General features: G+C 42.1%; 1 protein-coding gene across 1 annotated transcript in view; it reads right to left on the bottom strand.

Moving 5' to 3' along the window:
- LOC121439824 (glypican-3-like) overlaps positions 1-21,993 on the bottom strand; it is a 41,783-nt gene extending 19,790 nt beyond the window's left edge. Inside the window, exon 1 of the mRNA XM_041640442.1 lies at positions 21,837-21,993. Coding sequence (XP_041496376.1) covers positions 21,837-21,984 — 148 coding nt within the window. The 5' untranslated portion in view covers positions 21,985-21,993. The remainder of the gene's footprint in view (positions 1-21,836) is intronic.
- Between the last annotated feature and the right edge of the window lie 1,545 nt (positions 21,994-23,538).

The raw sequence follows: 23,538 nt of genomic DNA, 5'->3' as shown, positions 1-23,538 counted from the left end.
AACTCTGAGCCACCTTACCAGTATTGTCTTGTTTCATTCCTACTGAGGACAAAACATTGCAAAGTAAGGGAATGGGGATGTAGTTGTTGACAGAGGGCTTGCCTGATATACAAAGGCCCTTGGGCATGCACACCTATAACCTTATTACTTAAGTAGGTAAAGGCAAGAGAAAAACAAATTTAAAGTCAACCTTGCTATATAGTGAGTCAAAGGCCAGTCTGGGGTTTATAAAATCCTGTCTTTAAAAACACATTTTGAAGAAGGACAAAGTATCTTTATTTCAAGCTTTTGCCATTTCTACTACAGCTCCCCTTTATCTTCTAGAAGAGAGATTTGTTAACTTTGTGCTGTTTTGTAGCTGACCAGGGCAAGCTTACTGGTTTGGCATTACTAAGCATCTAATTCTCTCAATATGTTGCCCTCCTACGTCAATTGCAGTCAGAGCCTCATTTCCACAGGGCCAGGTGTTTAGTTTAAGAGGCAATAGGTGCTTATGAGCAAGTCACAGACTCTGCTTCCTTCCTGTGACTCAGTATATACCCTAGGAGTATGAGACACACACGAGTGGGTGGTATTATGGCAGAATGCTAGACTCAGAACCAAATAAATGTAGCTGTCAGTATTACGTGCTCAATACTGATGTGGATATTCATATCGTTTTTATGGACCATAGTTTCTTCACCTACAAATTTAAGATTGCTGTGAGGATATGGGACAGCATTTAGGATGGTGTTTGGTACTTAATAGATAAATTAACGTAAGCATCCCATGAAAAGTCAACATGGATGTGAGAGCCTCAAGATGGTCTTCAAGACTATATGCTCTTAATTGTTCATGTAAGGAATTTAATTCCCGTGTAGATTTTACTCTCTCCAAAGTAACCATTTGCAGGTTCTTTTTGCAAGATTTCTGGTGGAACCAATACAAATATGCTAGTAACACAAACCATAAGAAGAATGGAAGATGAACAATTAATATAACCGCGATGAGAATATCAGGCAGATGCTCTTCTTTCAACTGGTTCAAAGTTGCTAAGTCTTCATGCTGGGGTTTCCTTTTTAAACAAATATGTTGTTGCAGATGGTTGCTTTATATCCTTTTCATTAAACTATGGAAGTTCACATGGAGAGAAGGTGCTAGGCAGAGATGCAGACACTCTCCCAGCTTCCATACCTCTGGATAACAGAATGAGGATGTTCAGTAATCACTGCCCATGCTCCTCCTGATCGCTCTTGACCCCCTCCCTGAGCAACAAGTTAAAAGTAAAGGTAGGTGGCGCACGCCTTTAATCCCAGCACTCGGGAGGCAGAGGCAGGTGGATCTCTGTGAGTTCGAGGCCAGCCTGGTCTACAAGAGCTAGTTCCAGGACAGGAACCAAAAGCTACGGAGAAACCCTGTCTCAAAAAATCAAAAAAAAAAAAAGTAAAGGTAGACCTTGGGAGAAGCTGCCACATCTGTGCTCATAGGCAACACGTGCCCCACTGCTGTACACACTGTATAAAGTCCAACAGTAAGTGCTGTCATAGTCTAACCTTGTGCCTAACAGAATTAGACATAAATGAGATGCTCAGTAAACCTCCATGTTCGGCTCAACTGATTGACTAAACTGACCCCGTTCTCTTTGGTAATTTCGACCTTGTGCCTTCTAAACTCAACCGTGATCCCTGTGTCATTAGTGAGGTCATTTTTTCACTATGCACTTGTCATTTATTAATCTGAACGTGGTAGATGTTGAGTGTCTCCTTTAAAAATAGGTTATGGGGTACACTCCCCAAAAGATGTTTATAATCAAGAAGCCTTTAGCAGATAAATGTGAGTCATGAAATAATTTTGAATAAGGAAATAAGAATGACTACAATTTATTTTTAACTGTAATTAATATTTTAAGGGGCAGGATCTCATGTAGCTCAAACCTCAAAACCCCTATGTATGTAAGGATGACTTTGAACTCCCGATCCTCCTGCCTCAACCTCCTGAATGCCGGGGTATTAGTATGTACCACAACATCTGGTTTATATAGTGCAGGTATGAAACTCATGGCCTCATGCATGTTAGGCAAAGACTACCAAGTACAGACACAGTCCACTTTTTGTGTGTATATATGACTGTAATTTTTCTTAAGAAGCAGTCTGTTCTGAGCCCGATTGGCCAGAGACCTTTAAGTATAGTCTAGCTTTACATATTGACATTTTCATCTTCTGTCCTACTCTGACACCTCTCCCACTGCCAATGTGAAATGCCGTGCTGTGCGTCTCTGTTTCAGAGACTACCCTTTGTTTGGACGGTGCTGTGTCTTCTGGCAAGATGAATAGACTGTTTTTCTGATATGCAGGAGGCATGGGGAGATAGTGAAGGATTTAGAAGCGCAGATCAGGAAATGCCACTGAGGTTTCTGGAATGCATGATGGAGCAGGAATGAAGCCCTGGGTTTTATACCCAGCACTTCATAAACCAGGCATGATGTCTCATGCTTGTAATTCCAGAACTCAGGATGTGGAGACAGAAGGATCAGAGAGAGGATATATCAACCCCCATTGATACATTAGTGCTCGCTAAGGGAGTAGGTAGGCACTAAGGACTATTTTGAATTTTGTATTTCATTTTGCGTTGTGTCTCTTAAGAATGCCAGGAGCTATACTGTAAAGTCACACTGACATGATGGCCTAAGCCAGAGCCAAACAAGGACAATAAATATGTTAAAGTGGATGGGGTGAGGGAGAGACCACAGGGCTTCAACCCCACACAGAGAACTATTGGGAACTAAGGAATGCTGAGAACAGGAGAAATCATATATCATATCGTCACACACCCAGTCTGTCCCATCTCTATAGACTCTTATTATGGAGTCTACAAAGCCAGAAGCAACAGTACATGTAAAATATCCCATGCAGTTAACAACTATGGCCAACCTTCTGAGGATAACCATTCCTATTCCAATAAATAGTGTTTTCCAGCTCCTGTGCCTGCAAAGGACCACACGGTCATTGGCAAACAAGACAATGGTCTATGGCACACTTCTGCTCGTTACTTTCTTTTCATTTGTGCTCTTTGATTTTCGAGTTTATGCTTATCTCCTGAAAATATGGCTGAGTCCTATCGGCCAATGTCTTTACCACTGAAGACCATTTCCGTCTCTCTCTCTCTCTACTTTCTCCTAGGAGTATTTTTTTTAAATAAAAAGAAATACAGAAATGTTGTTTAATTGAAAGTCAGCGTGGACTTCAAAATATTCCACACTTGCCAAAAAAAAAAAAAAGGATTGTAGACAAGATGTAACTCAACAAATGAAAACTATGGCTCATTATAATACATGATTTCCTATTGCCTTTACCAGAAGAAAACTTCAGCAGTAACCAAGGAATTTCTCACTTATTTACATATAAAACATTTAATGAACTTTGAGAGTACCAAAAACTTAAAGAAAATTTCAAAGAGATGTTGAGGAGAAAAAAAAATCGTATTTTTTCCTAATGCCAGAGAAATAACCTACCAAACCAGTTGAAAAGAAGCTTAAAAATGCATGCATGCTCTCTTTTCAATAGATTCTCTTCTGGGCAAATGGTGCGCGTGTGCGCGGGCCCACACAGGAGGGCGAAATCATCAGTGACTAATCATGGAACTGCAAGGGAGCCCTAAGCTCTCAATTGCACTGGGCAATCTGATTCCCAAACTGGGAGGAGAGAAGGAGGGTCTGAAGCAATGTGCAGAGGGATGCTCCTTTTGGTAGGTTGACAAGAAAGCCACCGGAAGCCACTTCTGACTCGTCATCCAGTTTCTAGTACTACAAATATTTATACGGTATCCAACCCGAAATGCTAAGTGCTTGGAACACAAGGTTGAGCCACACTGTGTCTGACTTTAAGGTGCGGTCCATATAGTGTAATCTCAGTCAGCCTTACAAGAAATTCTAGATGGAAGATAATAGCTCCAGCTTACTAATTTGGGGTCTGAGATTCAATGATTGCCCAGAGCGCTACAGTTCAGAAGTGCTATGTGTTCTCTTATCTATTGCTCTGTCTTGAGTTTGTTTAGAAAACCAGAGGAAGTTTAGAGATGTGGCTGTTCCCTTGCAGATTGGATAGGAGTGAGGATTCAGGATCAAGGAAAACTTTTATGGAGGAAGAAAGATGTGACTTTGTGCTGGAAAGCACGGATAGGACTTGGATATGTGGAGCCTGAGTCAAAGGAAAAGATGCAACCATTCTGGAAAGAGGAAGAATGTGCTGGGGGCACAGGAGCCTGATGGAATGGAAGCGCGCTTAGGTACAGCTGGGCTGGACTATGTGGGAAGACACCAAAGGTTACACTGAAAAGGTGGGCTAGGACGAAACTATAGAGGGCCATGAATAAATGAATCACAAATGAAGATATGGATACATATGCTTTTTAGCAGTTGCTCATTCCAGATGACCTTCCAACCTTGGAACTGAAATTTTAGAACCTTGTTTCCCCTGTCCCTAGACAAGGACAAGGAAGACTTAAGAATGATCTATGGCATGGTAGGGGTGTAATGGAGTAGAGTATGCGTGGTAGACTGATTCAGAAGCCATGGGCCGTGAGCATAGAAGCTGGGGCCATGAGCTGCCTTTCTTCGGAGAAGAGTTCACCGCTGTGAACCTGCTTTTTCTTTTCATGTATGTATGCGCTTGTGGTGCGCATGTGTGGATGTGTTTGCATATGTACGGACATGTCGGGGGCGTCTGCATATGTACATGTGTTTAAATGCACATGGAGGCCCAAGATTGATGTCAGAAATCATCTTCAATCACTTTTCCACTTTGTTCTCTTAGTCTAATCCAGAACCCCACAGCATGCTTAGTCTCTGAAGCCCTCCTGCTCTGGGGATCTCCTGTCTCTCTGTCTCCTGAGGCTGGAATTACAGGTGGGGGGTTATCCACATGCCATTTTACATGGGTTTGGGGGGATCTGAACTCTGGATGTCAGGCTTTTAGGGCAAGTGTTTTAACCACTGAGCCGTCTCTTCAACGCTGAACCCAGTTTTTCATTGGCATCCATGGGAATCTGAACCTAAGTAAAGATATAACTTCACTTAAAATTGCCTTAGAGCTTCACTCTATGGCCTTTTGTTTTCCTCTAACCAGAAAAGCCATGTATTTTTGTGAACAAAACTAACATTTGGCAATTAAATATTGCATTTTAAAGCTCTCCGTGCTGAATGGATGTTGGTATCTATTTTATGGTTAAATGTGAGACACATGTGGTAATAAACACCTATCCATGTAGTGTCCCTGTAGATATAAACAGCAAGCTCTTAAGAGCAATTTCCATATTGCAGAATGAGTATCAGCAGATGGAATTCATTTCTAGATTATACAAATTTCGGTTACGCTAGAAACATCAGCCTTAACACATTTGTATTGGAAAGGAACATTTTAAAACAGAGGTATTAACAAATCGGAGATGAAATGGGCACATCTGGGGATGACTCATTCTGTGTTGAACAAAAGAATTTCCTTAAAAGCATCCACTCTCCAAACTCCCAGCAGAGTCAGGGGCCTTCGACTTGGGGCTTCCTCTTCTCAGCATGAGACTCACTGCCTTCACTATCTTGATTTACTAAGTAGAATTAGATGCACAGTCCAGGTCTGAGAGCATGGTGTTTAGTCCCATGACCAATTGCTTAAAGAGATTCACCATTTCTTGTTGGTCCTTCGCCATCTTGTATTGCTATAGCCAGTGTACTCAATTTTATTACTTTAGAGGCAAGGTATATTGTGGTTGGATTTTAAGAGCGCTTATATAAGAACTAAAAAAAATCCTAGGAGATATAGTTCTCTTGTGTCTGAATCTTAAACCTGCCTACTGTGAGAGTCTGGGACTTTATTGTTGGATGGCTTTATAAACTTACGCATATGTACATGGCATAAGTATCATGAGAATTTTGAAGCCTGAAAAGGGATCGGGCTTTTCTTTCTTTTTGTCTTTAAACCAACGTCTTGGTTGAGCATAATAGTTTTATTTCTTTGATGTGTATTTGCATTACCTTATAAATCTACAAGTGAGAATGGTTTCTCTGACAAAAAGGCAATTCCGAATGCCATTTAAAATAGGAAATTAGTTCCAGAACTTATTTCTGAGGCACAGCTGGTTTTCAAAAAAAAAATGCTATGAATGATAGCAATCGAGTTTAACCATCACAGTTGACTTCGGCAAGCCACTCCCACTCGGCTACTTTGCTCAGGTGTTCTAATAGATCTTTTACAGAGCTAATTAGAGTAGGTCATCAAGGAGCCTAGGACCACTAGCCAGATCTGACTTCTAAATGGTAATTGTAAACTGAATGTTCTTTTCTAAAAGCCATGGAAAAAGATTATGGACAAAAGCTTAGTCTTAAATATGAAGTTAATGCTGAAGGAAAAAAAAACTCACTTTACACTTTTTCCATTAATCCTAAAGTTGGGCGAGTCCAAAGTCATTCATACATTCTTGTTACATGCATGTAGAGCTTTCTCTAGAACAGACTGGGTAGCCATAAAAAGCTACAATATATTTTAAAGCATGAATACCACACAAAGTGTATTATCTAAGCGTCACGGAGCTTGGGAGCAACACATGGCTGCAGTTTTAGTTCCTTGGGAAGCCGAGGCAAAAGGATCCTAATTTTTTCTGAGAGTCCAGCTCAGAAAATTTAGCGAGATTCTATCGCAAAATAAAGTTTTGAAAGGGTTAGGGGTGTAGCTTAATGGAGCTTGTGTTTGCCTAGCCTCCTCAAGGCCCTGGATTTAACCCTCAGTGCTGTGAAACTAAACAGGAGCAACAATAAACTCAGAGAACTCCACAGAGCACCGTGGGATACAATTAGGAATCAGTAACAGAGAGCTGTTTGGCAAATTCACCAACACAATTACCCAGCACAATTCTGAGTCACAGAAGAAACCAGAGAGAGGATACTGGAAGATACTTTGAGATAAATTAAAAAGAAAATACAATGTAGAAAAATCCACTGGTCACAGGGAAAGCAGCGATAGGAGGGACATTTCGAGCTATGGCCAACTACATCAATCATAAAGATTTCACACCCATAATCTTCTACCTGGCTTAGAGGTATAAAAACCCATGTAGCTCAGTCCTTAGCATAAGCTCCAGCTCAGGCAATAGAGCATACACGTTTGCGCCCTCCTGACTATGGCATCTGATTTCTGGAAGTGGTTGCTACTTGCAACACTAACATAGCCCAGCCAGTGAGAGGACCAGAGAGATGTGAAGCTAAAATGCAAACACAACACGTCTATTACCTACTAGAACAGCCAGGTCCTCAAAGCACTGGGGCCCTGTAACATTCAAATGACCAGGAGAAAGTGTTTTGGAACATGAAGTTGTTTTACAAATGGAACAAGTATAAATATTTATATACACAGACACACAGAGCATAATTATTGAAATGAGAAAAGATTAATCTTTGGAAAAAGCAACACAGCTTCATGTGATGTATTTGTAAATTCAATACCCTTCCTAACCTTGCCCTTTTCCTTTGTTTCTCAGGATGGAAGTAATTTTGTTATGGTACCACAGGGTGCGGGGAAGCCAGCTAGATCTCAACCTCTCTTCCTTTTAGTTTTAAGACTAGTACATGTATTCTATATCGGAAGATTCATTTGGAAGTCATTCAGGTCATCAATTGGAGAGGCTTGTTTGAATTCTATTCCTACTGGTGTCTGCCTTTGCAACTAGAACAGATGTGGATGGCAGGATGGCCTCATGCACATGGAAGCAGCCCTTTTTCTAAGAACTGTAAATCCCCTGGTTGCTAAAACATCAGAGATGAACTAATAAACCCTTTCATGGGTATCTGGTGACCTAGTCGCTTCCATCCATATTCATTTGGATGACGCAGAGATGTTTTTCAGCTTTTCTTTCTGTGAAGTGCTCCCTTTGGTCCCCCTCGCTGTGCTTACTCTCTGGTGTTCTACTCTACTTTGTATACTCTCGGCTGTAAGACAGAAATAAAAGCATCTACCCGACAGCATTTTTGAGAGAGTAAAATGAGTTGATTTACATAAAATGATTAAGCTTGTGCAGTAAGTGTTCCAAAACGTGAGCTCCTGGGCTGGCAAGATGGCTCAGTGTGAAAAGGTGCTTGCCACCAAGTCTAAAGACTTTTGAGTTTAATCCCTTAGACCAGTGATTCTCAACCCGTGGGCCATGATCCCCTTGGCAAACCTCCATGTCCAAAAATACTTACATTCTGATTCATAAACAGTGGCAAAATTACAGTTATGAAGTAGCAACAAAACTAATTTTATGATTGGTGTCGTCATAACCTGACGAACCGTATTAAAGGGTTGCAGCATTAGGAAGGTTGAGAACCACTGCCCACGGTGGAACGAGAGAGAACTGATTTCTGCAAATTGTCCTCTGAATGCCATACCTTCTCACACAATGCTGAATGAATGTATTAAAAATTCTAAAACACCTGAACTATTATTATTATGCCTACCCCAACATTACCTCCTTCCCACTCTGCCTTCTGATGGATTTTTGTATCTGCTCACCTGCCCAGGTAGGCACACAGACTTCCTTCTCGCCACTTTTTTCTTCCCCACTTTGCCCCATTCGAACAAGGAGGCCCTGCTGGCACTTCCTATGCCTTCACCTCTCTCCACAGAGTGGGGCTCTCCAGTGTGGAATCCTGGCCACATCTTAGTTCTCTCACCACTTGGTCTCTCTCACCACCTTCTCATCCTCCAGGTACACACACACTTTTCTGCCAGCCAACCACAGTGGCACATCCAGCAATGCTCCTCTGTAATGTTACGTCACAAAGGCTAAGAAGGTTCCATTTGCCCTCAGTGGAATGGGATATTATGACTGATTCCTAGTGACTTCCATGGAGAGGGGTAGGAGCTAGGAGATAGCTAACACACCTATTGTAAATGTAGAGGCCCTGCCAAAGCCTCCAGGCCAAATTCTCTGACAAGGTGATGGACTCTCTAACAAGTCTTCCAGCCTTAATTCTCGCTTCCTTCTATGCCAGCTACACCACAGAAGACCCCTACATTCTCGCTCACCTCCATCCCTTTGCTTATACTTGCCAGTCAGTTTTCCCTCCCTTTCGATCTGGTCTTTCCTATTGAAACTTGCTATGTTTTTTCAAACTCAGCTCAGGTCTGATCACTCCAGGATGGGTTTGTAGCTTTTCATTTGTGTTTATATAACTCCCTGCGCACACTACAATCTGTGTTTGGACAGCATTATAGTCTACTTTTCCAGCTAGATGTGTATATCCTTTCTGTTTGCCTCCTTTTCTTCCCTCAATCTCAACCATATGAATACCAGCAGGTACTGTGCCCATTCGGTTCTGTATGGTCAGCGCCATGTAACGGACCCTAATTGAGCACTAATTATCAGCTAGGCACTGGGAGTTACCTGACCTTGAGTTTCCAGGGAGAATATTAACAAAGCACTCTGCCTAGGGTGAAGCTTCACAGGAGGGGGAGGTGCCTCTGAAGTGGATTTAAAAGATGGCGAAGGGGAAATAATTATGGGCTAAGAGATCAGCATGTGCAGAATATTAATTGCTCATTGAAACCTATCAAAGCAAAGGCACTGGACGAAGTGCTTTATGTGTATTACAGGGGACTTTACAAAGTCCTAGCCAGGCCTCAAAGCCTACAACGGCAGTGTGTGAGAACTAGAAAGTAACCGGAATAGAGGGTGGGCTAGGGGTTAATGGGAACCAAGACTGGAGAAGGTTGGAGCCAGATGGGGAACGACGAGGTTCAAATAGTTGGCTTCACTGCCACTCATTCCTCCTTGGAATCTAGGGGCAGCGAGGAGGACCTCTTTCTGACACTCAGCTGGATACTGAGAAAACTCTAACCTCTCCTTCAGGGAGGGCATGGCACCCTTCACTCCTTAGACGAGCCCTGATTCCAAACTCCCTTTTAGCAATCGCGAGCTAAATTATGGCTTCTTTGTTTACCTCTAGAAAGTCCTAGAATACAGTATGTATGAGTCCATAGATCTTGCCCAAATCATCATCACTGCCTACCTTCCCAGTCTATCTTTCTTCTTGCTCCAGATGTCATTCCAGATGAAGTAGCATGTGGGGGAGAAGTAAAGCCAGAACAGAAATAATAATAATAATAATAATAATAATAATAATGATAATAATAATAATAATAATAATAATAATAATAATAATAATGGAGAGAGAACTTCATGGCTCCACATTCTAAAAATTCCCGGTTCAGAAAGTAGTGTCTCAGATGTGGAGTGTAAGATGGAAGAGCCATCCAGAACTTAGAAATTTGCAGCCATGAAATCCCTGTATTTCTCTTCATTATGGAGTTAGTCTTTCAGTGTTGTGTGTCTCAGACAGGTTCAGAACTTGGCAGGAGCAGAGTGTGGCCCTTCTTAATATACTGCTGCATATATGTGTGGTTTCACCACATTTGGGGAGGCTCTCATTTCTTAGTTTTCCAGCTGTATTTGAGTATGGGATCGGTGGGGCGTGTGAGTGTGGGATCGGTGAGGCGTGTGAGTGTGAGATCGGTGGGGTGTGTGAGTGTGAGATCGGTGGGGTGTGTGAGTGGGAGATCGGTGGGCCGTGTGAGTGTGAGATCGGTGGGGCGTGTGAGTGTGAGATCGGTGGGGAGTGTGAGTGTGAGATCGGTAGGGCGTGTGAGTGTGGGATCGGTGGGGCGTGTGAGTGTGAGATCGGTGGGGTGTGTGAGTGTGAGATCGGTGGGCCGTGTGAGTGTGAGATCGGTGGGCCGTGTGAGTGTGAGATCGGTGGGCCGTGTGAGTGTGAGTAATGCATTGTCCCCCTGCACAAACCAAAAAGAACACTGAAAAGGAGAGTGGGGGTGTGTTCCAAATTTAGCTTTCTTTCCTACCTCTGCCCATATGGTTGGTAGTTTTAAAAAAATGATCACCAAGCCAACAAAGTGTAATCTGATATTAGGAGTTCCATTCCCTGTGAAAGCAGAGCTAATAGCAGCACACGGGATTCATTTGTCCTAATACCCTCTGATAGAGAAGCTGAAGGGACTCTCCAAGTGGTCCTCGCCTCTATGCCCCAGTGAACTGGCCTATCAGTCTCTCATCCAGATTTGGGATGGAACTGATGAGATCTCCATTGGTTAAGAGAGACTTCCGAAGGAGCCTGTCAAACTCAGTAAGGAACAAAGGACTTTGAAAAAGGAAAAGTTTATGGATCTGGTTAGCAGTCTCGGAGTTAAGGAAGTTTCCAAGCCTAGGATTCCTAGAAATCAAAGTGACTAACATGGAGGGGCTCTTTCATTTATTAGCATAACTTTGGAAGACAGGACCTTCTCTCTCTGGTGGAAAGAGCTACCCCTTTAAGCGAAGAGCCCCGAAGGATGAAGGAAGCAAACGTATCTTCCAAGTGCACTTCCTCACTGCCGTGGAATGCTAGTAAATATTTAACAACTGGCTCTCAAAACAAGAAGTATGCATGCGCTTTTATTTTCCATTTTATTGGAATAAAGGCTGTGCAGCAACTGACTTATAGATAAAATATATGATATGCTTTATCATAAATTTCATACGGGAATTGGTTTTTACAGAATGCTTTCATTGACCTTTTCTTTGCCAAGTTTGTATCGGCAACTAAACTACATCGCAACTGATAAACAAGTGCGATTCTTACAGGAATCAGTTGATATATTGGTTTACATTAAGAAACTTCAAGAAAGTGAAGAAACAAAAGCGTCAGTGGGGACTTGCCTCCATCAATGACCAGAGTGAGTTATTTCCTATTAGGTAACAGTTTTCAAATTCTGCAAGAGTATTTCCTCAAATGGTGCGCTACTCACCATGAGAAGGCTATAGTTATAACACAATAACAAGCACAAGCCACAGTACCAACATTTTTTCCTGCTATCACTCCCTGAAGCCTGGATTCTAGACAACCGACACAGCAGTAACTCAAGCCCTGATTTACTGTGTTTTCTTACTTCTAAGAGAGTTCTACTTCCATCATCAGGCTGCATACGTGCTGGCACTTGATGCGTGTGCGGGGGGGGGGGACTCTATAGGATTTCTGCCACACAGATGCAACAGACACGATTATCTGATGGGACACAGTGATTAGGATGGGATGGGTTTGGAAAATCATCCTTCTTGGAATAGAATATATTTTATTACAAATTCATGAAGTTCAATCTTTATTAATAATGGTTATGTCCAACAACTGGCTCACAGAAATTCTGAAAATGTAACAACTGACGTTTATGGCGCAGAGCCTCTCAACTCAAGTAGACCATTGCCGTCATCCCATTTAGATTGCTTTGGGGCGGTTCCCACCAAGGTAAGGAGGGATGCCAAGCAGACATACACAGAATAGGCTACTTATTGCTGATTTGTAAGAAGATAACAGAAACTGAAAGCTGGCATTTAAACTTTTATAGCATTTCTACAGATACTTTGGTTGGTTGAATCTTGTGATTAAAAACCGTGGTTTATCTTTGGAGGGCCTTTCTTCTAGCTCCTTTTTTCTAGTAATGTGTCTTTATTATATACTACAAAGTATTGGTCCAAGATAGCTCTTGTGGAGGGAGTTGTGGATCTCTTCTTCCATGGGCAAGACCTCTAAACGATGGACAATGTCCACATCTCCCTCATTCTTATCTTGTGTAGACTGAACACTGGTACTTACTTCCCCTGTCTTCCCATCACCACTGTTTAAATTCTTCTTGATGCTTTTTAGCTATAGATGGTCACTCAGTGCCTGGACTGACTTGCTTAGTTGACTGAGTCCCTACTCCTTGGACTAGAATAGGGATCCTCCTATCCTAGTTCTCACAAGTTCAGCTATAGGAAGCTGAGGGGACTGGAGTGAATCAGTCCATCAGACAGCGAAAGTGGGATGCTTTGCTACCCTGCCAGATATGGGGTAAAAGCAAGCAAATACGAAAACTCAACATTGTGCATGGTGTTTGGGATGTAGCTCAGGGCAGGGTGCTTATTTCGCATGTATGAAGTCCCAGGTTTGTTTCATCCTCAGTACCGTGAAAAGCAAACCAGTACTGCACATGGATAATTGCAGTATCTTTCTTCTCACTTTGAGGATGGAAGCCAGGGCTTCCCGCATGGTAGATAACCATTCTCCACTGAACTTTCTGCCCCCCCCCCCGTCCTGAAATGTGTGTTGAAGGGACAGCTACTAAGCAGGTGGGGGAGAGGAAGGAAGGTTGGGGCCTGATAGCTAAGTCCTTAAAGGAAGGCTGGGAGCAGAGGACCCAGCACAAACAGACCCTCCTAATGTGTAGCTCATTGATAGACGCGATGAGCAGTATAACCCCCGAGGGAATAAAAGTGGAGTAAAGGCTTTCCTCCAAATTCTGGTGTCTGGGATAGTCTGAGAGCAGGAGGAAATCTCATTAGCACCTTCAGGATAAAAAGTGTAGATATAGGATGAAAAAGACATGCTTGAAACCTTCCCAGGAGCTCTCGGGTACTTGGGCAAATCGCTTTCCTCTGAGAGCCATCCTGGAGGTGCTAATGAGATCCCCCCCCCCCCCCGCTTTCACACACAGACTGCCTGCAGATCCCAGCATTTGTAGGGCAACCTCCACTCTGGTTTTATATACTTGGTAATTATATCACTGCTTAAATCCACCCACAAGTTACAAATAAAGAAAGTCTATGCTTAACACAAGCCATGTACATTAGGACTTATTTAAAATAAAAAGATAAAAATCAGAAAGTATATTCAGAAATTATCAGAACCATAATTTTTTTTTAAAAAAAAGCTGAACATGGTGGCGGACACTTGTAGCATTTGCGGGCCTGAGCAGGAAGGATTGCAATGGATTTGAGGTGAACCTAAGGCTACTTAGTAAGTTTTAGACAGACCTGGGATACAGTATGTGATCGTGTCCCAAACAAAAACAAAGCAACAACCAACAAACAAAAGTAAAAATTTTAAGTTAAGTAAAACCCATGGATCATTTTGCCAGATGATCATTTTTTCCCCCTTAGGGATCTTCTGATTACAGCATTGATTTAACTAGAAATCTCCATCTTTCTTTCTGTTCTGATATCTTATCTAGCAGAAGAGACCATCCCACTTGATGGTCACTCTCCCAGACTCCCAGGATTGCCTTGTTTCTGTTTGCCAGCACAGACAGAAGCTTTGACCTTGCTACGTTCTGGCTGGTTCTTCCTCTAGTCCTCTCCTCTCCGAGGACTGCCCCAGGCTGTCCACTTCCTTTCTGTCTATACTTACAAAGTTGACTTGAGCCTGTCACTAAATTGGTCAGCATTGCTTCTTTCCAGAGAAAACCAGCTGCAATCCAGGGAGACAAATTCATAAAGGTATTTTCTTTTTAGTTGAAATATAATAATCTTTAAGAAGTTCATATTATCCATAATATTAAGCTCATTCTTGGTGCTATGTCTAAAAAGAGCAAAAGGAAAACTCATTAAAAAATGGCCCTAGATATAAAGGCATCATAGCCCAAGCTTCCTATGGGGCAGTATCACAAGGTGTAGACCTGGAAAACCAAACCTAAGACTAATCTCATCCCAGATAACAGACTCCTCAAAAGCACCTCCAACCGTGGCAACTTTATAAAACGATTTCTACTTTTCCTTCTCTCGTCTATCACCAGCTTACCCGTGTTAACTCCCCAGTCAACACTAAGATGTCGGGAAGGCTCCTTTCTTGGTATATGTCTCAATTGGCAGATAATATCACTGTGAAAGCTCACATCTAAGTCCTTCTTTGTAAGCCCCAGGAGCTGCAGAAAGCTCTAGGGGGAGCAGAGATTGGCTGTGTTGTCAATCTCTTAGCAAGAAGCACCTGGTCTCTGTGTGAAGCGTGTTATTAGAGTGAGCTCTGCTTCCTTCTGCATCCCCGTGGAATTAACTCCCTGAAATCAGAGACGTACACATGAAAGCAGGCTGCTTGTAGCCAAGAGCAAGGTAGAATGGAAAGAAAGCATCCAGGGCTCTTTCTTGACCCTCCCCAACAAGTTGTCCACCCCTGCCCTCACTGCCCCACTGCCACCAAAGAAAACAAAATGTAACGAGCTGTGATTCTTTCAAGATGTACGTGCCTAAGACTGTTGAGACTCTGGTTATTTGCACAACTCAGCAGACATAGTTGTCATTGTTCAAATACTTTCTCACTGTAGACCACCCTGGGCTAAAACAAGTTAATGAGTAACCGAATGCCCCCTGGGGGGGGATGGAGAAGAGAACACGTGCATAGTGAAGATTAGTGGACAGAACATTTGGACCACATTTTTTTTTAAATTTTAGTTAAAGACTTTGGCAAATCAAACTAATTTAGAACCACTAGTACTAAGTGGTAGTCATTGTCTTTAAAATGGGCATGCTGTTCTATAATTTTATAAATATGTTTCTGTCCACCATCACATATGCTTCAGTAACTCATGAGCTGGGCTGGCACTTTATCAGCAATTTCTTTTTCTTTTTTTTTTTAAGATTTTATTTATTTATTATGTATACAACATTCTGCCTGCCTGGATGCCCATACGCCAGAAGAGGGCGCCAGATCTCATTACAGATGGTTGTGAGCCACCATGTGGTTGCTGGGAATTGAACTCGGGACCTCTGGAAGAGCAGCTGGTGCTCTTAACCACTGAGCCATCTCTCCAGCCCTTTATCAGCAATTTCACAAGTGCAGATGCTGAAGCTTAGTGGAGCTTCTAAAAGTCTAAATGATGTCTAAAAGTCACAGCATTGGGAAGTGGCAGAGACAGAACTCGGATCTAGTTTCTTTGACTTTGTGGACGCCATGTTTTTTTTTTTAAATGTCTTAAGCTTCAATGCTCTACATATTGAGAATATCCCGGTTGCTCATAGACAGGATCCACTTCCTAGTAGATAGAATGGGTCCTTCTGCACTGAAGCCATGTATTCGAGGAACTGACACCATAATAAAGAAGTTTGGACTACAAGAGCTTTCCTGGGAGTTGCAAACATGGACTACTCAGGGAGTCGCAACCTGCAAGATAAGTGTCAGAGTTCTGGAGGCTGTGTTTCCAGTAGGTTGCACAAACTGTAGAATTCATTTTGGGAAATTGCCAAGGCTTATAACTGGATTTGTTGCCAACTGGTCAGTACAGATGGATATATTACCGCTTCTAATGTATTTTGAGCTCTGCATTGGACTTGACATGTCTCCCATTAAAACAGCAACCCAGGATGTTCACTCCTCCATAAGCTCTGTGTCTGCAGATGTCACCTGGGATAAAAGGCCGATCATAAAGTTCCTCCGCTGGTTTTATCCCTTTCACTAGACCAGCCCATCAATGAATTCTTAATACACCATGCTTACCAGCTCACATTTATTAGGATTTGAACTGACAGTTTAGAAGAATACACCATTGAAACGTCCATCCCCTTTGCTACGCCACAAGCTTGTTGGGAATAGATAAGGTTGTACTTGATCATTTAAAAAATATGGGGGGAAAGAGGCCAAATGTGGTAGCACACGCATGCAATTTACTATAATCTATTTAGGAAGTAGCTACAGAAAAAAATCAGAAATTCAAGATGATTCTAGGCCACATAGTGTGCTGGGAGACAAACCCAGGGCACACGAGACCCTATCCCAAGGAAAAAGAGAACAAAAATAAAAAATAAAAGTACATGGCTTTAAAATAGTTCTTAATCAGTATTTATTCGAAGTTGTTATTTTACCTGTCAAGTATAAACTAACTGCAGAGAAAGAATATCTGATATAGGACTATTGGGTCTGTGGTTGAGAAATCCTGTAGCCACTTCCACAGGACTTCTAGGAGGAGGCGAGTGAACAGGATTAGTTAACTGCCTATCCCCTCCACACACACTCTCTCTCTCTCTCTCTCTCTCTCTCTCTCTCTCTCTCTCACACACACACACACACACACACACACAAACACACACACACACACACACACACAGAGAGAGAGAGAGAGAGAGAGAGAGAGAGAGAGAATGGTAAACGGGACCAGAATTGGCCAAGGTTTCATCTTCAGACTTGTCTAGTTAATGACCAACGAACAGGTTTTCATTTGCAGTCCTCAAACACATGTCTGAGAGACTGAAGTGTCTTCAGAGCAAGCATTTCTAGAAGAAATATTTGTGGACACAAAATCCTCCATTGATTTTCATCCAGGTTTAAGCTCTGAACTCAAGTTGACTAGGAAGAGGTCAGGATATATAGCTGAAGGCTAGTTACTTGTTTTAAATAGCCTCTTGTGTGTTTTGAATAAGCAAAAAAAGGACAGATCTTTATTTTGAGACATGATCTCATATGGCACAGGCTGGTCTCAAATTCCCCAAGTAGCCAAGTGGTAGAAGATAACCTTGACTTTCTGATCCTGTCTCCACCTTCCAAGTGATATGACGCCGTGCATTTTTCACCACAGTGGGTTTCTAAGATAGTGCTGGTTTCCACCTGTAGGCTCTTTGAGAGCCTATCAGTATCAACAGAAACGAGAGGTCAACACCATTCATAGCAGGCGTGTGGTTTTGAGTGTGGGGGTACTGGGGACTGGGTCCTATGCTTTACATAGATCTTTGTTTTAAATATCTACAATTCTTTAAAATAAGAAACAGAGCTGCCCCATTCTTCAAATGTGGAAAGATGAGGAGATAGATGAAGTACATGACGCTGTGATTTGAATGCTCATGTGCCCTCCAAAATTTATTCTGAAACTTAATTCCCAGCACAACACTATTGTGGTGGAGATGGTGGGCTGTTAGGGGGTGATAAGGATGTGGGAGCGCTGCTCCTATGTAGCAGATTAGTCTTTTTCAAAAGGACTGGAGAATACCAGACACGCTCATTTTTGTCCTTCCATCTCCTCTGCTAGGTGAGGAAACAGCATTTGCATCTCCAGCCATCTAAGAGTGCAACAAGGACTTTCGCAGATGCCAGATGCTGCTGCTTTGATGTTGGGACTTCTAACTGCCAGAACTGTGAGAAATTAATTGCTGTTCTTTACAAACCACCCAATCTAAAGCATTTGCTAATAGGAGCACTAAGACACTCATGATGAGGAAAATGCGCTACTCTTGGTAAGTCATGAGAAAAGATGCAACTGTGGGCGAGACATTGCATAGCACCCATCTCACCAAAGTATTAAAGTCAACTATCAGAAAGGAATAGAAACCTTGAGGAATTCTATTTTCAACGTAGAAATAGGAATTGTGCCACACTGGTCTTCATGGTTTATTTCTACAGTCCCACCCGAGGCAGGAAGATTTGGGGCAACTCAAGGCCACCCTGGGCTATACTGTAAAACTTTCTCCCCCCCCAAAAAAAACCCCAAACCAAACAAACTCATCAATACATCAATAACAAGTCCATCCCTGAATGAAAAAAATTTGTAAAATACAGAAAAGGGAAAAGATGGAAGAAAAGAAAGATGGGATGGAAGCAAGACCATTAAAAGTAGAAGCATCTGGAAGACTTTAGGATGAGTTTTAAAAGTGACTACACCCCAGGAATCTCGGACACATATAAAATCTTGGTAATATCCAGCTGTACAAATGAGGTCTAGGTGCAGGTGGTTCTTTGCAAGAAGGCTGGATGGAAAAGTCAGAGTGGTTAGAATAGGAAAAATCAGGTCCATTCTAAGTGGAAATATCTCAGAAGAGAACAGAGAACTTGCAAGGTTATCCCCCAAAAGGTATCCCACAAAGACTCTTTTAAGTCTTTTGCCAGGAAACACAGTCAAAGAAATGATCACAGACTGCTGGCAGTAGACAAGTCTGTAAGAGTTGTCTAGGCATTGTCTTTATGTTACAGATGGAGAAACTGACTCCTAAACACTGGAAGGGACTTTCATTAGGACACACGGGAGTTTGAAATAAAGCCCAGGAATATAACCTGGTAGACTCTATTATATGTAGTGCATCAAAAGATGGGAAGAAGCGAGCCAGGAAAGCCAGCTAATAGCATCATTCACTGGTTATGACGCAAAAGGTCTGTTCAGGGACAAAAGGAAGATACAAGAGAATTGAACAGAGTCTAACCCATGCTCTTTATTCCTGAGTTGTCTTCTGGGGGAGGCAATTTGCAGTACTAAATGAAATGGTAAATGTACATCATGTTCCAAATCAAGTTGACTCAATAAATGGATGATGATGAATCACCAGGACCACATGGCATCTACCCAGATTTTGGGTGAAATTATGTAACAGCTAACCAATGCGGATAGCCTGCCATTCCAAATAGCTATTGTGCCATGAGCATGACAGGCTGGCAATGAGTTTCTTCCCTACAGGAAGCATTTTAAAAGAGATCCGACAAAGCACAGGCTGGTAGAGTCATTGATCTGATTAAGCACATAGAATACTTTGGAGGCAAGGCATCATTTCCCCTATAAATTAAATGAACTACCTCTGCATAATACACTCTACAGTTTACAAAAGCCTTCCAGCTAATCACACCTAATAACCTGACTAGCATTCTTGGAGAGGATCAATGTGCGCGTGAACAAAGGGACCCCCGAGGATGCAATCTAAGGCCATTTTGACAATGCCCTTGAGAAGGACCCTGCCAAACACTGCTTACAAAAGTTAGGTCACCTTGAAACTATAGAACTTTTTTAATGGAGAGGGCCAAGTCTTACAGGCAGGAAGTCATGGGTTTGAATAAGCAGAGAGACTTTGCTGGCGAAGTATGAGTGGTGTTGTGTCCTCAGGGCCAGGGCTGGGACGAGAGAACATTTTGATGAATCATCTGGGCAACCTTTAGAATGTAGATGGACACGGAAGTTGCCAGACACAGGTTGGGGCCATCCCTAACCCAAACTGCTTCAGGTTTTGAAGTTTTTCTGATTCTAGAATATTTGTGAGGTTTTTACTGGCTGAACATCTCTTAGTATCTGACCCCGTTTGAGTATCATGTTGGCACTCGAAGGGCTTGAATTTCATAGTATTTTGGATTTTAGGCTTTCGGACAAAGCATGTTCAATCTGTAGCAAAAAAAAAAAAAAAAAAAAACAAAAAAAAACTGACTTTCATATTCTCATGGCTACCTTGAGGAGCAAAGGAAGCATTTGAGTAGACTTGTTCAAGAGTGGCTTCTGAAACCAGACTATCTGGATCTCCATCCTGATTCTGCCCCCACGGAACCGGGAAATCGCTCTATAGAGTATGTCTTGAAAGCACTGGCATAACTTACTTCAATAATTCAGAAAAATCTTTTTAAAAACATAACCGCTGGTTTTAAAAGGTTTCAGGAGGGAAACTAACAATTACGGAGCACCTGGTATATGCTAGTACATGCCAAATATGATCACATATGCTTTGTCAACTTTTCCCTTGACATATTCCTGCCACAGACCCATGAAGTTAGGTTACGCTCTCCATTTGATAAAGAGTTGGAGAATTAGAAAGGAGGTGATAAAACTTGAGGAAATTTGTTCGAAGTCATACTAATATGTAAGAAAAAGTCAAATATATGCTTGCTCTGTACGGAAACTTACTCCCTTAGGTTTTCAGGGGCTGAGGAGTGCCTGGAAGAAATGAAGAGGTGCTGTTCATTGAGCATAGTGCCATGCATGATGGAAGATGCTAGCATCTGCTGTTGACCAAAGTGTGCCTAATTCATAATACTGAACAGTACATGAACAGTACTTAACAAACAGAATTTGTTAAGAGGGGAGATCATGATAGTTTTCCCCAGTGAAAAATGACTGATTCCAAGAAAATATTTAAAGAGTGAGCAAGAATAAGACATGTGTGTTCTCTCTAGAGAAGAGGGAAGAAGAGGCTTAAAAAGAGACCTCTGGCGGGCGGGGGCAAGATGAACAGCAGTTAGTAAGAGAATGGGGCTATGGGAGAAACAGGGAATGAAGCATTTTGGAGACCTTGGACAACAGAGTTTCAGGCAGAAGGGATGCACTGAGGAGGAAAAGGCATGGCGATGAAAGTCTGACTCTCTCCTTTCGAGAAATCTCATTGCTTCTCGGAGCCCAGCTTTATTAGGAAGAATTTGATAAAAGAAATAACCTGTTGATACGAAAGGACTTAAAAACTCTGAGATACAACAAATGTTAGAAGACTTGGTTCTGTTTCTGCACTTCCTTATTGACGCCAGCATCCCTGGCATTAATTTTTTTCTACTGCTATTGTTTCTCCCCAGCTGTACATAGCCTTTCTATATTAGACTGTTGTGAGAAAAGAAAATAATAGACATTCTCTCTCAAGAAGGAAAAGTCAACATGTAGCTCTTCCTTTAAAGTTATTCCATGGGGCTGGAGAGATGGCTCAGTGGTTTAGAGCACTGGATGCTCTTCCTGAGGACCCAGGTTTGATTCCAGCATCTCCTGGTGGCTCACAACCATCTGTACTATAACTCCAGTTCCAGGGCCTCTTCTGGCCTCCAGGGCCACAAAGCACACACTGGTACACATACATACATGCAGGAAAAAATGCTCATATATTAAATAATAAAGTTATTCCATTGTTGAGTTACTTCCTTTTGGTGGTGTTGGGGATTAGGGCTAGTACCTCATCTCATACATGAGATGCAAGTACTCTACCCGGCTACAACCCCAAGCCTCACTGTAGGTTGGCATAAGACTCCCAAGGTAGCATTGCTTTCTACAACCAAGAAGAACCAAGGCCAACTCCAATGGGAAAACGGAGCCAATGGCTCAGCTCAATTCACTTTCAGAAAACGAGAACAGGACCTTTCTGATCTACCCAGGGTCAGAGGTGGGGAAACTAACAAAAAAAAAAAAGCTTCGCTTTCTGAGAATGTCATCTTTCTTAAAAGAGTTTATGGCTTCATGGCATCGTGTGCTGCAGGGATTTTAGAGGAGGTCTAGAAAGCAATTGATTTTTGACTCCTGAGAGCATCACCATTTTCAGGCAGTTACCTGCAAGGAAGCGCAGTTGGTTCTTCACTTTCATCATTCCGTCCCCAGAGCTCCCAATGCACTCGTCCTCATCATCGCCACAGTCTCCACTCTCAAGTCCTTCCTCATCCAGGTTTTTATCCAGAACTTTACCCTTGGGCACAGACATGGTTCTCAGGAGCTGAAAGAAGATAACAGGACTATAGAAGCTCTCCTTACTTTTTGCTTATAGGTTTAGAAGAACACGTTCCTATAAGAGGTATTATAAAGTACACAGCTTTTAACAAAGCTTTTCAACTGGGCATAGGAGCAAACACTACTAGGTCCAGCCAAGAGGGAGGTTGAAGCAGGGAAATTGCTCGAGTCCAGAGATCACCACCAGTTTGTATAACATAACGAGTCTCCATTTTAAAAAATCATTTTTCAAATTTAACTATGTGGAAATTGCTTACACATTTTCGAGCTTCATACTGAGAGACAATTCTACAGCATTTGACATGACACATTCTTCATTCTTCTGCTCCATTCAAACCACACTGAAGCCAGAGGATACATTGCATGTTGCATTTTTATAATATTGTATCTAAGTTTCTGAGAGTCTCTGTGTTAGGAGAATACGTATAGAGAACTTAAGACTTGACAGGTAAAATATATTTGTCACCTCCAAGGACAGCAAGATCATAAACAAATTCCCTACCAACGTGTCCTGGACCTGCATTTATCTCCATTATATAAAAGCAATACCTGTTCTTAATGGAATAAAGACAGAACTGTCTCTTAAATGAATAGTGCCAAATTGAAATGATCACTTACAATTGTCAAATCCCATATTTTGATCAGTAGAAATAAGGAAACAAAACCACGAACAGTTCTCTCTCTTGCAGCTTTTAAATCAGGTTGCTTCATCACAACTAATATGCTTAGCAAGAGACATGTTTGTTTGGAACTCTGATGCAGAGCTTTTAGTCATGTGACCTAGTTTTATGGGACTCCTATCATCCCCAAGTCTCTCCACTGACAGAACTAAGCTTGCAGTATGATTCACCCTTTAGGGTCCATTTTATTTCCATGGCTACCGCTCTCCAAGACTTCATGTCACTATGCTCAATTCCTGCTCCAATCACTGTTCTCAGCACCCATTTGGTCCTCTCAGCCCCACCCCTTGTTTTTCAATGAGAGTTGGGGACAGTTGGTCTTGATTGTCAACTTGACAAGATTTGGAATGAGCGTGGAAGAAAGCCTCTGTGGATGCTTCTGAAGGATTTTCTAGATTAGGCTGGAAGAGGTGGGAAGATCCACCCCTAACTGTGGATGCCACCACGCCATAGCTGGAGTCCCAGACCGTATGACAAGGAGAGAGGAAGCTGAGACTCCCATTGTATGTCAGGACTGTGATTACAGTGTGCCCAGCTGCCCCGTGCTCTCGTCAACCCTTAGCCTTCTCCTGGGAGCTCGAATTGCACCATTAATTATTAATTATTATTAATAATTGTATCAAATATGGGTAGTTCTTTTCCTCATGCTGACAGCCTCTCGTTGTTCCTTTTCCAGACAATAATGTGTAAACATTGAGTTCCTTGAAATGCATATTGATGTATAGTTGAGGCGTACTTTATGTACTTCCCACTTCCATAACAAAAATATTAAATTCAAAACACTAGTGATGAAATCGGCTTAGTTTAGTTCACAACACAAATAATCTCACAAGAGTGTTTCCTTGTCA

This window comes from Microtus oregoni, unplaced genomic scaffold (genome assembly GCF_018167655.1).
Source record: "Microtus oregoni isolate MIOR12 unplaced genomic scaffold, Mior012 000063F_ref0000156, whole genome shotgun sequence".
NCBI classification, from domain to species: domain Eukaryota; kingdom Metazoa; phylum Chordata; class Mammalia; order Rodentia; family Cricetidae; genus Microtus; species Microtus oregoni.
This window is presented reverse-complemented; position numbering and strand designations above follow the sequence as displayed.